This window comes from Lepisosteus platostomus, chromosome 1 (assembly GCF_059453375.1).
Source record: "Lepisosteus platostomus isolate fLepPlt1 chromosome 1, fLepPlt1.hap1, whole genome shotgun sequence".
NCBI classification, from domain to species: Eukaryota; Metazoa; Chordata; class Actinopteri; order Semionotiformes; family Lepisosteidae; genus Lepisosteus; species Lepisosteus platostomus.
This window is the reverse complement of record NC_142611.1, coordinates 65,731,324-65,749,876: the sequence shown is the minus strand read 5'-3', so window position 1 is coordinate 65,749,876 and position 18,553 is coordinate 65,731,324. Positions and strand designations below refer to the sequence as shown.

General features: G+C 45.1%; 1 protein-coding gene across 1 annotated transcript; it reads left to right on the top strand.

The window, feature by feature from the left end:
- Positions 1 to 816: 816 nt before the first annotated feature.
- coxfa4l2 (cytochrome c oxidase hypoxia associated subunit FA4L2) lies at positions 817 to 15,294 on the top strand. The gene is made up of 4 exons (XM_088633613.1): positions 817 to 1,065; positions 7,290 to 7,378; positions 9,663 to 9,723; positions 14,656 to 15,294. The coding sequence occupies exons 1-4, from the start codon at positions 1,024 to 1,026 to the stop codon at positions 14,710 to 14,712; spliced, it is 249 nt and encodes an 82-aa protein (XP_088489739.1). The 5' UTR covers positions 817 to 1,023; the 3' UTR covers positions 14,713 to 15,294.
- The last annotated feature ends 3,259 nt before the right edge of the window (positions 15,295 to 18,553 follow it).

Below are 18,553 nucleotides of genomic sequence, written 5' to 3'. Positions count from 1 at the left end.
CACTCAGCTGAAGAAAACTATTTCTATAGAAGCCTTGAGATTAATGTTCTCAAGGCGATTCCATATTATACTGTAGAAGAGCACATTCAGCAATAGACTGATTCATCCACGGTGCGACAGGGAGCGCTACAGGAGGTCATTCTTGCCTTCTGCCATAAGACTGTACAACGCATCCACCTTGCGCCTGGGCAGAGGCAACATTGACAGTGACCTGTTTCTGGACTGAACACATCTACACATCTACTGCTACATCTGTTCTCTTTCTTTTTCTTTTCCCGTCTACAACCGTTTTTTGTGCAATATATGCCAGGGACCTGTGCAATACATTTATATCTATATTTACATCTATATTTATATTCATATGTGTGATACGATTTTTCTGCGTACTGTTCTGTTCTAGTTTGTTCTTTGTGTGTCCGGACTGTGAGTAACTCTTTTAGTGCACCCCTCACTGTACTGATTGTATTGTATGTATCGTACTATTATTATTATTGTATCATTCGTTACACTGTGACTGTGTTGTCTGTGTTAAGCTGCTGTTGCACTGCAATCTCCCTCACGGGATCAATAAAGTATCTATATAGAAAACACGCTTATTCGAACTCCCCGTCTCGAACACACTTGGCATACGTGTTCCAAAGGAGCTGCTGTTGGACGGTAGATGTACCACCGCAGACTGTTTCCTTTCTAAAATCTTCAGTTCTGCTCAATCCGCCTCTTTTCCATGCAGTACGTGCGGAGCTCCAGCCACCGGAGGAGACCCAGATGTTGATCGGAGGCGGTAGAAGATAACAGCGCCCCCTCCGGCTACTTATGCGGCTTTTCGCGCAACAGGTTTCAGATCAAATAAAGATTCTCCTCACGTCGAACCTGCTCCGAGAAGTTCCCCTTTTACCATAGGATCGTGTCTTACATTTTAGCCTCACTCTCGAAAAACATCAAACAAAACAGAAACCCGAGTCTGAAATACCGGACAAAATACTGGATTGAACAAGACAGGATTAAAAAAAGTAAAATAAAACTATGATTCGTTTATTAGTTCGACAAGCCAAGAAGAATCCCGGTGTAAGTGTAATATTATTATTATTGTTGTTTGTTGTTGTCGTTGTTGTTCAGTATTCGAATTCCAGGCTTTAGGATCAGAAAAACTTTTACAATTTATGTTTAATTACATTTTGAGTCATTTGGTGGCGTTTTCTACTTGAGACTTCAGCATATTTTTCGTGTAGTCTGGATTTAGATTCAGATACAAATATTTTGTTCATAATTTGGAGAAATTGCTATTAATGGGAAGAGTACTAACTGCATCTAAAATATTGATCTGTCATAGAAGTGAACAAATGACAAGTTACTATTAAAATCCTTTTGGAGGTTTTGTGAATAATGTGGAAAAACCTCGTCAGAGTTGTCATGTACTGTAATTGGAAAGCTGACCTTAACTCCAAACCAAACCTTATTAAGAAACAAATCTTTCCCTGTTTACAGAAATGTCCAATGTCTGCAATTTTCCATCTGCAAAACAAGTGTGACGATATAGCTACGTTACCATTAAATTCCTTCTTAAGGAATTGTGGATAATGTCAAATGAATGATATTGAAGATATAGTTTAAGCAGAAAGCTAACCTTGATCCTAAACTGGAGTTTATTAAGACAGGATTCTTTCCTGTTTAGGGAGTCCTCTGGGAACAGGGTACTTTGCTTTCCTGTGGAGCAATAGTTTATGTTTTCCATATTAATCAAAATAATTTACGTGCAGTGTGTGTTTCAATTCGTCTTGAAATCTTTGCCATTATTTGGAGTGATTGTTATTGATGAGCACAGTACAAAATATCTGCACATTTTCATCTGCAAAAACACGCAAGTATACAACAAACTAAAACTAAAAAAACTACCATTGAAACCTCACTTAAGGCATTGCGGATAAAGTGAAATAAATGTGAATAAAATGGAGGTTTAATTTAATTTAAGGGAGGTTTAATTTAGAAAGCTAGCCCTAAACTGGCACTAAGAAATGATTTTTTCTAGGTCCAGAGTAACAATTTCTCAGAGTAACAATACACCTCTCTGTTCATTTATGTGTTGTCAGTTAAGCTGGGGAAACAGTAGCCAATGCTGGTGCTCAGATAAGTGTTTTTCTTTCTGGTACTGTATGTCCATCTGTGTAAATTAACAAACAAAATGCTGCACATCCCAATTTGTTATAGTAGGCACGATATGCATTAGCAGTCTGATTCAATGAACAAGAACTGCTCACATAATTGAATGCATGTGAATTCCCCATAAATATTTCACTACAATCCACTGAAAACAGCAATGAGTGTCAGTTACAATGAGTGATGTCAAAAATGGGTTTTCTTAAACCTTTCAGTGAAGTAATACACATCATCGTTAGTTTGTTAACTAAGATGCAAAATTGTTGTGACTTTTTACAGACTAACGTTTTGGTGTTTTTATGACTATTCAAGTAGTTAATCCAGAGTCAAGCAACAGACTGCTCTTTATTGGCTTCTAGTGATTGGGTGCTGTTTGTACAACTAGCACACTACATTAGATTTGTATAGTGTTTTTCATCCCAATGTACTTAACATATGGGAAAGGACCTACTTCAAACTCCACTGAAGTAGAGCACCCAAATGGGGGGGGGACACAGCACCCCCACTGCACTGCAGATCAGAGAAGACTGAGAAATTGCCGCACCGGTAGAATTAAGGGGGAACTTCAGGGCAGTCAGATTGTACAAGTCCGCTGACTTTAATCCGCCTACACCTGCACACAGTGCCATGGGATCTTTAATGACCAAGTGCCCAGAACCTCAATTCAAAATGTAATTTGAAGGATGGCGCCCCCTACAGCACAGTTTGAGTGGTCACCATATTGGGACCAGAATTTCCAGTGCCTCAAGGGAATGCCTCTCATGCCAAGACATCCAGAATATCGACTGCCAATGAAAGAGGACGTTTGATGTCTTCCTCCCAGTCAATGTTATGATTTCTATCTGTTGTACTGTACATGCAAAACGTGCTGAAGAGTTATCTAGTATCTGGATGGGATTTTAAATCCTAGTAGTTTCAGCGATACAAGTTACATTTAGTGCAAGACGTCTCAAGCTTTTGGACAATTAAAACTGGCATCAGAAACCTTTTACCCAGAAATGTGGCAACTTTGCTATTGAAGAGTACAGAAATAAACATGGTTCACTTAATGTTCAAACTCTTACCTTAGCAGGCTCATTCAAAAGAGGCCAAGGTAAAGGTAATCCTGCATGCTTCAGCCGCTCTCCGGGAAGGGTTTGTCAAGACAAAAACCTAGAGAGAGATACTGAGTCTTTCTGAAGGGACTCTTTTCCCAGAATCACAGTATGGTTTTTTTAAAATGTGGGCAACTTTCCTTCAGTTGTGACCCAGTTCCCTGTTCTGTGCTCACAGCCAGTGAAAGGATGCCACACTGCTTTCTGGGATATTTTGGCCCCAGTAATGTCAATGAAGCATTTATTAAACAGTGTAGAGCCGGCATCACAGTGCTGTGCCACAGGAATGCATGATGCACAGGCTGGCTGTGGGTTAGGAACCACCACTGGCAGGCAGCCCCGGCATCACCGACAGCCAGCCAGAGCCGCCAGAGACATCAGCTGATAGACGAGGCTGCGCCCTCGGAGCCGAAAACAAGACACGGTCGCATCCGGATTCGTATCAACCAAACAGGCGGGGGAGCCGAACCGAAAGCACGAGCGTGAGGCCGGCGCTGTTCCATCGCGGCCCGATCCATTTCGCCTGATTTCGTGTCACCTTACATGAAGGGCGGGTTATGATGCCAGCTAGTCCTTTTAAAATACGTAATAGGAAAAACTCGCACAGCTTGGTAATGAAATGAAGAGCGCATGCTAATAGGGTCATGAGGGACTCGCAGCTGGTGTGCGATGGGGACAGCTGGCTCCTGGTCTTTGCCAGGATGACATCCCGGTTTCTCGCGGGTCGGGAGCACGCCCTACGCCACTCCCTCGATAGGGGCTCTCTCAGCCACACCGGGAGACCCGTGCCTGTGCCGTGGCGCAGACTCGCTATACAGTACACAGTCTGACGCGACTTCTCCAACTTGCTCGGTAATGTCCGCATTTCATCGCTCCACAGTGCACAGCTTCTACGTTACACGCTCACATACTATCAACAATATACAGTACCAGACACACCACCACCCCTGCCGCTTCTTTATTAAAGCCACGCCAGTTCACGGTGGTGGTCACAGTCTGGCGAGCGCAGCGCCTCCTCGCAGATACCTACTGATACCTACAGGGCGTTTATTTCTCGCTTTCCAACCGGAGGTGTAAATTGCCAAACCGCCGGTAACACTTGTTTCCCGCTCGCCTGCGAATCCTTTTCCCTCAGCGTTAGGTAAACAAAATTCTTCCCCGTCAAGTGACAGTTTTCAGCACAACTGGGTAAGCAGCTGGTGGGGACTCTTTGTCAGATCATCGCGGAAGAGAGGACGTCACGGGGAACAGAGAAAGAAAAGCTTAACGAGAAGATAACTGCAGCTCCACAAAAAAGGCTCATAAACTGTCACTGGTGCCCAGGTGCCAAGCGGTGTTCAGTACTCAGACTGGAGAAGAAACGGAACGGGAAAAGCAGCAACACTCGCAGCCTTTCTCTGTAATCCCAGCTGTTCCCCGAGATAACACTGGCCTAATACAGAAAGAAAAACAGCCTGGTAATAAATGTTTCAGTGTTCTTGTAACATCGAAAACTGTATTGCATCCAGCTGGCTGTTTTCTAACCACTTAATCCAGAAGAGGTTTGATAGGGAGCCGGAGCCTATCCCAGCAAGCAACAGGCACAAGGCAGGGTACACCCTGGACGGGACACCAGTCCATCACAGGGCACACAGACACAGGCACTCACACCAGAGCCAATTGCTCCAGAAGCCAATTAACCTACTGTACCAGTATGTCTTTGGACTGTGGGAGGAAACTGGAGTACCTGGGGAAAACCCACACAAATGCAGAGAAAACATGTAAACTCCACACAGATAGTAATCTGGTATTGGACCCGGGGCCCAGGCACTGTGCATCGGCAATGCTAACCACTGTGCCAACATGCCTGCCTATACTGAAGTTTTGCAACCAAATCTCTTTTTGTTAATTGGTTTCTTACATGTTAAGTTTGCTTTGGCACATTCTGGACTCCCTAATGCTTGCTGTTTCACCCAGACAAAATGCTTAACCTGTTACAGCTACATTTTCCCCCACGAATCTCTCTCTAATTACACTCCATTCCCTCTCATTAGGTACTGTAGTCCCCAACACTGGCCATGTGCCCGGTCTTAAGGTCGTCAGTGGTTATTAGAAATAACAACAGGAAGTTAGTTCCCTTCTAATATCCTTCTAACATCCTCAGGAATATCCTAAAGTGTGCATTCATCACATTATACTGAGCTCTATATCTGGTTTACAGTGTGAAGCCTGACTTTTCTTCTCAGTGAAAGAATGCAGTGGGCTGTAACATGAGAAAGAATTGGATCTACAGCATATAACACCAATTTCCTTCCCCCGTGCCCTTCCTGGATGTGAGCTTTGAGTACAGAATTTTTACTGGAGTGCTTAGGTGCAAATAGCAATCAATCAAACGAGCAGCAGGAATAATGATAACGAACAGTGCAGAACATGTTATAATGAACAGCAGTTGTCTCAGGCCAAAGCCAGTCGGTGGTTTCCGGAGAAATTGACCGGGTGAGCACATGTATAGAATTACCAATTGGCACCATGATTGAGGGAAGTTTTGACACGGGTAGATCTAACACAGCTCTGACCCACATCTGCAACGTGAGTCTTAACTCACAGCCAAGTTGGTTTATATGTTGTACACATACCAGGAATGCAGCACGCATGAGAATAGCATTCTCCCCCCAACAAGAGATCTGTGCAAGAAAAAGAGAGATGAACCTGATGATACCCTCTTAAATAAACAGCGATGTGATGACCGAACGCTACAAGTCCTTCATAACCGGCAGCCCAGCTGTAATTTCACTATGTGACTGAAGACATTTTACCCAGACTCTGTCGAAACATTCAGAACGCCAACATACAACTATAATATAAGGATCTCAGCGTCTTTCAGTGTAAACTGATGGGATATTTTTTGTTGCGTACCCATATTTTTTTGGTTCGTCTCTTGAGCTTTTGTCACCATTTCCTCAGCTGGGGCCTTGCAAAAAAACACATTTTTCTCCTTGCCAAAACTGGAGACTAGATGGTGGTCTTTGCGCAGGAAAACCTGCAGGATACCAGCTTTCGGGGAGCCGGACTGGGGATCCCTGAATCTGGGGGGCAGCACTGACACGGAGAGCCTGCTGGGAGCACAAACTAGGAGATGGAGGCTGCTCCTGAGGACTGGGATTAGGGGAGCCGGTGCCACGGACACAAGCGCCCCTTGGTACCAGACAAATCCGCACTCCCTTGATCGGACCAGATCCTAGCTCCGGATTGTTACAGGTTGTGTGAGGCCCAGAGAAGAAAGAAAAAAGGATCGCTGCCTGACGTCTCACTGGATTAAAATTCCTGGGCTCATCCTTAATATGCATTTCTATTGTAATGCCCCCCATCCTCCCCCTTCCGCTCCCTGAACGACTCCGGATCTCTCCTGCTCTCGCTTTGATCCTGTCACTCCGGCTGACGGGCAGCGCGCACGCAGGAGCCGGCTGGCGCAGAATGCCAAAGAGCTGCCCCCCCCATCCCACAACCCCCCCTCCACCACCTCCCAAAAACGGTCCACGTCCTCTCCACCAGCCTGCCTGGACTGCCGCGTTCAAGAACAACAACCCCGACACGCAGACAGGACAGGAGGAAAGCTGTGAGCACAGGAAGAAACCTCCCAGCTGGGGTAAACAGAGTCCCGGAAACGCTAACAGTTCCTGAAAAATTCACTCTGTGGGACACACGGCTGGGCTAAGACTTTCAAAGCAGTTTTTCCAGTTGTAGGCAGGCAGGTGCGCTTCACAGTGAGAGCAATGTGCTTGCGTTCAGTAGTGAAGGGCAACACCACTCTCTGTGATGAAGCTTGTTGGATGGTAAAGGGTTAAAAGAAAGGACAATAAACCTATTGATTTTGAAAACTGGACTTCAGGAATTGTCTTCCTAGACACCCCTACAGAGTAGCCTTTAGACTTTATTTTCCTGAAGTAGTTTTACACGGGTAGAAAGAAAGATCTCGTTGGTTGTACTACATATGTACTACCTGTTGTATTGGTATTGTTCCGTATGATGTCTCACTCCCACCCTCTTTTCTCTTTCCTCTAGCTCATCCCTCTGTTCTTCTTCATTGGCCTAGGGATGGGTGGGGCCTCCCTCTACCTGCTCCGCCTTGCCATCTTCCACCCCCACGTCAGGTGAGAGTTCCCAACTCCTCTCAGCCAATCACATTCTGGGTGAGAAATGTGGGCGTGTCCTGACAACTGCTACAGGGTCTTTTGGTGGTTCTAGTTACAAAACACTGAATCTCCAATTTTGTTTTCCTATGATTAACTATGGCAAATATTCTTCCGGTGAGGATTTTGACCAAAGTGGATGGAACTGTGGGGTCTTTATCCTATGCAGGAAAGGTAAACTGTTCTCTAAGAGGTGTGCTAGCATGGCTCAGACCGAGATGTCCAGATAAAATGTCAAGAAACATCCATCCACCCTCTAAGCACTTTTTCCAAGCACTTTATCCATTTCAGGTTTGGAAGGCAGCAGGTGCGTATTATGGCAAGCAACAGGCGTAAGGCAGGGTACACCCTGGATGGGACGCCATCGCAGGGCAGACAATCGGACACACACTTATATAAAAACTGATTTTCCCAGAAGCCAGTTAAGCTACTAGTATATCTTTGGACTGCAGGAGGAAACTCCCACAAACATGGGGAGAACATACAAACTCCACACAGAGAGCAGCACATGTTAGAAATTGAAACCAGGACCCCAGCACCGCAAGATAACAATTCTAACCATTGCGCCACCATGCTGCCTTATTAAGAAACATTTCAGCTTAAATGTCTAACTGGATGTCTTTCTTACTCAGAAGCTACAGGTATGGAAATGTTGTTGCACTGAATTTCTCTATAACTCCTGTCAGCTGGTTGTGTGATACAGTTTGACACAAGCATGCTACAGGAACTCAATTCCTTTGCATGCATTTGAGCAGATATACTGTATCCTTTGGTATGAAAGCAATGACAATTGTTTTATGAACAGCTTCTCCAGTCCTGGTCCTGAAAGGTGGCTATACTGGCAGGTTTTCATTCTTACTCTTCACTTAACGACCATTAATTGGCTCATAATTGTTCAGTAATCTATAATTTTAAAAGATTTTCTTATCGTTAAATTAATTTATTGTTATATGACATTTTCTGCCATAGCACCAGAAACCCAGGACACCCTAAAGAAACTGCACACTAAGTATATTGGAAAAAAAAACAATTAACAGTGGAGCAAATTTTTTTCCTCACCATCGCAGCCACTTTAGCAGTCTGCTCGCATTGATATGGTCAAATAAGTGGTCTGATTTAATAGAGTCCACAGTGAGCGATGCCTGTCTTGCCAAGTTCAATAGACTTTGGCAGCTGGGGCCAAATCGATCAGCCGATGTTAAACAACGGCACAGTAATAAATTTGTTTAGTCAGTCTCCTCTTGAAAGTCAAGTCATTTCCTCTTCTTATTTGGGCCGTTATGCAGCTCTTTCTGGAAGGAGCTGGACTTGGGATGGAGCTTTTGTCTAGTATTATCTCATTTATCAAACGCCCTCTGCTATCACAACAGAATCTTGTTACACTGAAGTCAGTAGCACAGTACCTGACGTCTTCACTGAGTCAGTTCTCTCCTGGAAAAGGCAGTGCTGTTCAAATACCATATCATTGGGGTTTTCTTTCTTTTACGTTGCATGTTTGAAAACTTGAAATTGAAATTGAAAAAGGCCCAGTTTTACACTCCTGGGCAGGCAGTGGGGAGGTAGCCCATCCTAATTTGTTCATTATGGATTGGGGCAAAGTGCTGGAAGCATCATCGCACATTGGACAGCCAGGAAGTGAACCTGTAGGGGTTTATATTTGCTCTGTGCCCTGCTATGGGCGAGGCTGTATCAAAGACGCATTCAATTCAAACCTTTTTTGTTCCTCTGGGGGAAATCTGCCTTATGGTCCAGTCCAATGCAACAACACAACAGCCATGACCAACAGTGAAGACTGTACACGAGATAAGAGAGTTACTTTGCATTGCTTGAGAGAGACACTGCAGTAGAGATGAAAGATTTCTGGCGTCTCCCAGATGGGTGTAGTGTGAATTCACAATGGAGGGGGTGAGGCACACATTCCATAATGCTCCTGGCCTTCTTTACAACCCTAGAGGATATTCAAGTTGATTTTGATTTGCCCCAATTATTTTGCTATTTATTTTTACTACTTATTGTGACTAATTTTCCCACCCTATTGCAATTAACAGTAGTTGGCGTACAAGTACAAGTGCGACAGTACTGGCGCCTGACTTCTGCCGGGCTCCGTGTTGTTTAAGAGTGTGTGAGCTGCTGCCGCACACAGCTGGCGATCTCCTCTCAGGTCACGCAGTGCTTTCCCTTTGTCAACCACAAGCTTTCTCTTTTTTTGATGTGATTTTTACCTGGGCCGGCCTCGCGACGGCAGCTGGAACAGGAAGAACAACCCAGAGCCCTGGAACAAGCTCAGCCCTTCCTACCAGTACAAGGTAAAGTCATTTCAGCCCCTCCTCTCTCCCTCTGTGCTTCTCTGATGGTCTGTGAGCGGCTCTGGGGCCGCCCCCCTCTCGTTTCCATCAACGCGCAAGACGCTGTTCAGAACAGCCCAGCCAGTAGGGGGGCCCTCAGCAATCCGGATCTCCTAGGACAGAAACAAAAAGTTTCACAAGAAAGGACGTGAGAACAGTCACATACAAGAGCACATTCAACCTGCTTGGCAGGTAGTAGCCAATTGAACGGAGGGTCTCACCGACCTGTTTCTTGAAAGAAGCCAGGGTACTGGCGTCGGCAATATGGCAGAGCTACTTGTTCCACACTCCCACCATCCTTTACCTAAAGCCTGTTCTCAGTTTTAAATGCACTTCCAAATAGTCTCCACTTGTCCCCCCTCGTTCACGTCACACTGTTCATTTTGAAGAAGTTTGCCTGGTTGACTTTGCCAAAGCCTTTGAGGATTTCGAATACTTGAGCCGAGTCCCCTTGTAGGGTTGTCTGTTCAACACTATATGAGACTGTATGAGAGGAAGCCATCAGACCTGTCTTAGCCTTTTGATGTGTAGGCAGCCAACTGAGGCTACACACATCCCAGAATCACAGCCAGCCACTTCTTGGAAGGATCCTGAAATGTTAGGTTCCATGTCATTGCTGGGCAGTTTCTTCCAAATCCCTCTAATTCTGTGCAAAGAACCGCCAAGCATTTTCCATCATAGACCCATCTCTTCTTAATTTGCACTTGAGGCCCCGTGGTCCTTAATCCACTGTTGAGGGATTTGTAGGGATCATTCAGTCAGCCTTGGACATGGAGAAAAATGATTGTATCAAGACACTAAACTGTAAATTGATGAAGGAGTTTAGAAAGTCACTCAGCTTGTTCAGCCTGTATTAAAAAACTGATACAGGCTTCCCAGTTCATACGAACTCTGCTTGTGCAAAAGGCTGCTTCTCTACAGCCCTTTTTCTCTAAGAGGGCTATTTTCATATTTATACATCATCCAAAAATGATCTTAGAGAATATTAACTTGACCGAGGTTGCCAATACGTTAGTAATGCTGATGAAAGTTTCTTGAAGATGCATCCTTAAGGCATCCAAGGTCCAAGCTGGAATCTGGCTGGTCTGGGAGTCTCCAGGAACAGGGTCAGCCACTCCCAGGAACAGAGAGGAAAAGAGTCGTGCTGTTAATCTGTATTGCAGACACACAGCAGGAGAGGAAGGTGCCTGCGAAGCCGAGCTCATGTTTCTATATGAAGATTGCACCTGACAAAAGGTCGCCACACTGCATGTTTAATTCTCAGGGGTGCTGAAAGGTCGGATATAAAAATTCCAACCCGGTCTGAAATAATAATAACAACAACAGTTGGGAAAGAGAGAAAGGGGAATGACAGCAAGCTTATCAGATGAAAAAAAAATAAAATAAAACTAAATATGGAAGGGGAAAAAATCACAGCTGAAAGCAAAACTTGTATTCTGTCATGGCTGGGAAGATGTCTAAGCTGAACATGACATATGCAAACTAGATTCCATGAGAGCTCCATGGAATCCTAAAGAAGCTAGGGAGGAGAGGAAAAAAAACTCAAAATACATTCCTTTCAAGGTCCGACAGCCATTTCCCCTACAGTAATGATAATCTGTCCCAGCACTAAGGAGATTTGGAAGACCCACAGTCTCAAACTCAGTTCCTGGAGACCCGAATGTCTTCAGGCTTTTGTTCCAACCTGAGCTGTTAATTAAACAACTAGCCTAATTATTTTCTAAATGAGACATATTTAGGATTTTTCTTAAGGTCTCTTCCACCTTGATTCCACAATACATTTACTTCATTAAAAGGTGCAGTTAACTCGTAGTGTTCTAGAAGTATTCCAATTATGCAGTTAATTAATTAGACCAGCTATGTAAACTAGACCATGGCTGGGACAAAACCAGAGGACTCGGGAGGAAGTGGGCGCAGTGCCCTGGTGCCCCAGAGTAACCTGCAGTCTGTCTGGGGACGAGCACATTGGTATTCCTGGAACGGTGTCCTCAAACACAAGCCCTCTCACGAACAAGCTGTTGCTCTGTTTGTTTCAGGCGAAACGTAATCACATTCCCCTGCATCATGGCATCCACTCTGAAACGTGTCCAGGGTAGGAACCCTTGCAGGAGGCAGCTAGAAGTGGCAGCCGGCTTGCACAGGGATGTAGCATGGCATTCTGGATGAACTGTGTGCCCAGAGGAGCACTAGTGTCTGCCCCACCATGAAGGAAAAAAAACATTCATTTGTGATTCAGTTAATTAAACACATAATCAGCCTTCTGGCCATGCCTAGGGACCTGCATCAGGGCTTCTGCTGAATGGCTTTGAATATGCGTTAATTTAGTGCTTTTGCTTTTTGAGCGAGCAGTGAGTTGGTCTCGAGCAGGGTTAACAGCGCCCCCTTTAGTCCTGCCAGGCAATTGAGAGCATGCTGTGTTATCAGTAGGAAGTGCTTCAGTCCTTTGGGTCACAATAAAAACTCACATGCATGTTACCCTCCTCAAACCCATTAAAGCAGTCATTTAAAGGGGTTTTTAAGGAAAACAGTCAAAGCTCTTACGCAGGTAGCTGGTTGAGCTCCAGAGCCCAGACATTGTGAGTTCAAGTCATCACTGACCAACTGCAGCCTGGGTAGCAGCAATTCCAGTGATTTGTCAGGCAGCTGCAGGCTTGCAGTGATGTCAGCGAGAGATGTGCTGCTCCTCCAATCGGTGCACGCTCTCCCAGCAGGCTCAGTGGAGCTTGCAGGGTGTGAAAAGGCGAATGTCTTGGGCTGGTAGGCACATTGGAGGAGTGTCATTCTCTCCCAAGAGGCTGCAACAGTCTCATCCATCACTGATTCCAGATTGTTTGGGTATATATTTAAAAAAAAACAAAAATGCAGGCGCTTTAGTTGATTACAAACTAGTAGATGCAGAATCATCTAATAAGTCGGAACATGTGCAGGCTGAGAAACCTAAAAATAGGATCATATTAGATATGTAGTGAAAGGGGAGAGAGAAATGAAGACCTGTCCATATTCATTCAGCCTCCCTCTGTGATCTTTGGGCCACAGAAGAAAGGAAACCTGGCTTGTCAGCTTCCAACAAGAGGGAGTTTGAGTAAATCAGGAACACAGTGTGACTTAATGTGTATTTCTTGTGAGCACTAGAGAAAAATACTTTGTGTCTGAATACATTAAAGACATTGGGGCTTGCAGTAAAGTATTACCCAGAAGCTAAATTGTGGTACTCTGGATTTTAACCTTTGATCCAGGCCTCTTTCTGTCTATACTTACAAAGTTATGTGTAAAATGTGTAAGTGGACATCATTCCAGGCAGAAATTGTCTCTGGAGGTGTGTGACAGATGGGAGTACTATAAAGTTAAAAACAAAAAATGATCATATACAAACCCCAAAACATCTACTCTGGAAGATGAACCTAGTAGCCAGTGATCAGAGCCTCTGCAGACTAGAGGAAACAAAAGACACAAAATAAAAAGAAAAGTCTTTTTTTTTCCCAGTTTGATGCCATTTATGGTCGGTAGATTATATTGTATGAACAAGCTATAATTGTATCTAGTTAAAAAAAAGTTAATGACCTGACAAAATAAAGTGATTGAATATTCATGATGCAACCCGTGGCAAAAAGAAAGAAAGGACATTTAGAGATGTAGAAAATTAAGCCAATTAATAGGACTTGATACATATGATTTACAAAGTGCATTTAAAATTACACTGCTAATGATAAAGGCTTTTATCGGTGTGTGATGTGTTGGGCACAGCTAATAAGTTTGCCAGCATGCTCAGAGCTTTAATTAGAAGGGACAAAGGATTTGATTCCAATGATTCTGCTAATGATACAGCCCCTATTAACGACTGCATTACAAAATGTTGGTGTTGCTTGGAGTCCACAGAGGTAAATCTTGCAGGAACATGCTAGTGGACGCTATTGAAAACCCAATCTTGTAATATAATGAAGCTCAGCCATATTAAAACGCACACTGGTAGATGTAATATGCAAAAGAGAGAATCATGTTGTTTTGAAAACTGGCAACAATTTTTAGGCTTTCCAGCACCTTCCCCTGTACTCATTAGGGAGGGACTGAAGCGTGGTTTTACCCCTTTTGAGAAGCCCACTCACAGAGCCACTCTTCACTTGAGGCGCAGCAAGCTCCATAGGTTGGAGCCCTCCCACTCAGCCACCTGATTGGCTGTGGAGAGGTCAGTGCAGTCGTCCACTTTGGATTTGGGCAATGAGGGAAAAGCCTTCAGCATGGCACGATCCCTCCTGGCCTATGATTGGCCATCAGAATCACATGGCTTTAAAAAGCCTTAAAAAGGGGTGTGTCCTTCAAGCAGTGAAACGAAAGCATGCAGGTATGCATGGGACACTACCACTCCCAATACGTGGGACAGGGAACTGGTCTATAAGCCCCAGTGGTGCCTGACAGGAGCCCAACTGGAAGAGAAGCACATCTCTCACTACTGTCAAAGTAAGCCTGCTAGTGCTCAGCAAGCAACAGGAGTCATCATTGTGTGAGCCCAGGGTTTCCTGCCCTACTAATTCCAAACCTATCCCAGAGAGTGTAGCATTCACACAATTGAGTGACAGCACACTGGGTGGCATCCTGGTCACAGCTGGCTAGTAACATGACCAGGAGTGAACCCCTGACATCTTAGCCACAGAACTCAACCTGTGCTCTAAGAGAGGGCTACAGTTCTGTGCTTAGTCTCTTCGTTCACATCACATGAAGCAGAGTTGTCCTAATTAATTATGTTAATTAATTAATTAAGCAGTCAGGTGTGAATTTCATCCCTTGATCATTAAGGAACTCAGGAATGGGACAAAGGGATTAAAAGGATGCGTAAACGTGCTGCCGCCCAGTATGCTGTTTTGCCAACAACTCTCCTCTCTTTCCTCTTCCGACCAGTTCATGGCCGTCACCACAGACTACAAAAACCTGAAGAAGGACGGGCCTGAATTCTGAAGGTTTCCACGGCAACTCACGAGGGCCTTCCCGGTCACCATGGCACCTCTGTCACTTAGCCTTCACATGAAGAGAAGCTCCCAGCTTCTCTATGCCTTAATCTAATGCAAAGTGTCCAGCCCCGAGTAGCATAGAGCCCAAATAACATTAACATTGTAGAGTCTAATAATAGTAATAGTAACGCCAGCGTGGTCTGAGAAGTCCTGAGCTTCGCACCGAAGGAAGCACCAGTGACTGCTGTAGAATCAGGTGCTCCATGAGTACCCCAGGGTACAATGTTAAACTTGTAAAGCAAAGTGGGTTTATGGGCACATAGCAAATGTTTTCTCCAGTGTCACAAATCCATTGCCTGATTTTTTCATCTGTAATGATTAACTGGCAAAAGACAAAGTATAAACAAAGAAATCAAGGTAGTTTGTTTGGGATTTTGGCTTTCTCTAAAAAGACTCTAAATGGACCATAAGTAGAGCCCACAACGGTGCCTTGGGATTTGTTTTTCTAGACCAGGCTCAGAACTTCCCAAACCCTCTTCATAGTATTAAAGAGAGTGTAAATGCTTTAATAAATTTTTTATTTGCAAGATTTCTTCTTGTTGGCCTCCTGTTTTTATACACTTACTTACTGCCTGGTCTGCTAATACAAAGCTAGAATCATCCTCCACCACTGACCTCATTAATTTTGGCCAATGACTGACGTAGCAATCAAAAGGCCAACAGATAATTTAGTGCAGTGTTCAGCCACAGTCCTGGAGGAACACTGCGTCTTGTTTTTTCTCCCACTCTGAATCACAGGCTTTCAGCTCTTAAAATGTCACCCAGAATTTGTAATTATCAAACCAGAACCAATTTCTGAGTTTCAGAGCTGCCCTCATTTAGGTGTGCTGCCTGAAATGCAGAAGGAAAAATACGAATTGTGGATGTGTCTAAGTGCCACTCCCACTATGGGCATGATGATTCAGTGTCACTACTACTATGCGTGTGTTTGATTCAGTGTCACTCCCATCATGGGTGTGTCTGTTTCAGCATCACTCCCACTATGGGCCTGTCAGACTCAGTGCCACACCCTTAATAGACATGACTGATTCAATGTCACTCCCACTATGGGTGTGTGATTCAATGTCACCCCCACTATGGGTGTGTGATTCAATGTCACTCCCACTATGGGTGTGTGATTCAATGTCACTCCCACTATGGGTGTGTCTGATTCAATGTCACTCCCACTATGGGTGTGTCTGATTCAATGTCACTCCCACTATGGGTGTGTCTGATTCAATGTCACTCCCACTATGGGTGTGTCTGATTCAGTGAGACTCATGCTACAGACAGCAAGTTGAAGAGAAGCTGTGTGTACCATGTGTGCACTGAAGTTATTGGAAACAGTACTGAAATACTGAAGTGGGGGTATTTCTGACACTCATGGCTGACCAAAGAGACAAGTAAGATTAAAAATCTAAACAAGCAGATCAATTACATAATACTACAGGCATCAAGATCTTGGGTGCTATCTGCATGGAGTTTGTGTACTCACATGGGTCTCCTCTGGGTGCTCCGGTTTCCACCCACAGTCTGAAGACATACTGGCAGGCTTCTGGGAAGAACGGCCCTGGGGTGAGTGTGTGCGCGTCTGTGTTTGTGTGTCTGTCTGCCGTGTGATGGACTGGTGTACCAGTCAGGGTGTACCTTGTGCTTGTTGGGATAGGCTCCAGCTCCCCTGAGACCCAGAATGGAATGAATCGGTCAGGAAATTGATGGATTTCGTACTATCCCCATATTTTATCAGACAGATATAATACTATATATTACTGCAATAGTGTCAGATGGATATAATACCACATTTTAATGCTATCATATGTCATACAGATATAGTACTACAGTATATTACTGCTACAATGTGTCAGACAGATATAACACTATACATTACTGCCACGGTGTGCCAGACTGACACAGCACAGACCTGTGCATCACTGAGACCGATGTGCCAAGGGACCACAGAAGCATTGTGTAATCTGGGGAGTCTTGGGGGTGACACTGCTCTCAAAAAACGCTACCCGTTAGATTTACATGGGGGTATGTGGGAGGGGGCTTTAAGCTGGGATGGACAGATCCAGGCCATCATTTTTAAGAGGGACTGGCAGTGTGGTAGCTGAGTCAACACAGAGCAAAAACAGAACTAGAATGCCTGTCGCAACCAGCGTGGGAGAAGGATTTTGGAAAAGGGGGCTGCTGTGATGCAGTGAACTAGATTCTGTTGACCTCTCGTCCCCCCTATTCCTGATCATTCAGAAGGGCCCAGCTGACTGTAAGACATGCTGACACGAGATACCGCGGACCCCCGTTTCCTTGAGGGATATGGCTTGTGTTGATGACTTCCAACATCATCTGCCCCTCTGTTAGTATTCTTCGGGGGAGGAAGTGACATCTCTCGGGCTGGCTTTCATCGCAAAGCCGTCTCTGCGCTGCCCAGTTCGACGCCCGCCATCCTGGAATCGTTGTGCGGCTCTCCCTGCGCCCTCGGAGAACCACGCTCGTCTGTAGAAAGAAAATCATCACGCTTCCTTTAATAAGGCATAGACGACAGCCTGGTAAGGACTCAGCAGGTGTGCTGCCCATTTAACGACGCCGCGCTTTACTCCAGTGATCAGAAGGATATTTATTCATCATTGCAATTTGAAGGATTCCTCCACAACCGTCCGTCATAAACCTGCCCCCCCCCACCGCGAGAGGCAATTTCAAGGCCGCGCCGGCACAAATCAGGTGCAATCTGAGAGGACCAGGGACGAGGCAACAAGCAATCAGGGAGACCGACACATCTTATAAAGTGTAATTGCAGGCGGCGGAGAAGGACAGGAACGCTCATTAATACCGGGGGGTGCAGACGCCCCCCTTTCCCATTAGCTTTTATGCGAGATCACATTCCACCTGCGCAAATGTACCCTCCACAGGAATACAGCGCTCCCTTCATTACAGATCCCATACAGGCAAATTACAGGAATCAGCCGCTCCTAGCGTCTCACCTGATTGAGGGACGCGGAAAGAGTATTCATCGTCTGCGATTGTTTAAATAACAATAACCATCCCTCCAGCATTGGCAAGCCTCCGATTCCTGGGAAGGCAAAACATTTGACGGAGCTATAGACCATACAAACCCCTGCCTGCTTGCAGTGTAAGTACAGGCCCACATTTATCTCTCAGGAACACAGACAGTGAGTTAAACATTTTTCTTGTTAGAAGTGGGTCTTCTCACCACTTTTTTCTCATTCAGGGCTGCGGTGGAGCCAGAGCCTATCTCGACAAGCGACTGGCACACAGCGTGCCAGTCCATTGCAGGGCAAACACAAACACTCACCCCAGGGCCAGTCTTCACAGAAGCCCATTAACCCACCAGCATGTCTTTGGACCATGGGAGGAAATCGGAGCACCCAGAGGAAACATGCAAGCTCCACACACATACAGTAGTACCCAAGAAATTGAACCCAGGGCTCCAGCCCTGCGAGGCACCAATTGCTAAATACTGTCCTACCATGCCACTCTGGCTAAAACAGAGAGATTTTTTGCTTCGACCACAGCCAGTTACGCATAAACCAGAATCCACTGCAGCTCACAGCTTGCGTTCCCGTGGAGCTCTGGGAGTAAACATGCAGCACTCCCATAGAGACCAGGGAGGAAATGATGCAACACTGACAGAGCGATGATCAGGAATTCTCTACAGCAGCACCATGGGCAGTGAATTACAGTCAGGTGATGTTCATCCAACCTACAGAGGACATTTTACTAAAAATATAACAGAGTGACAAATTAAGTGGTATATCATGTCAGAGGACTCTACAAAGACCTGTAGATGA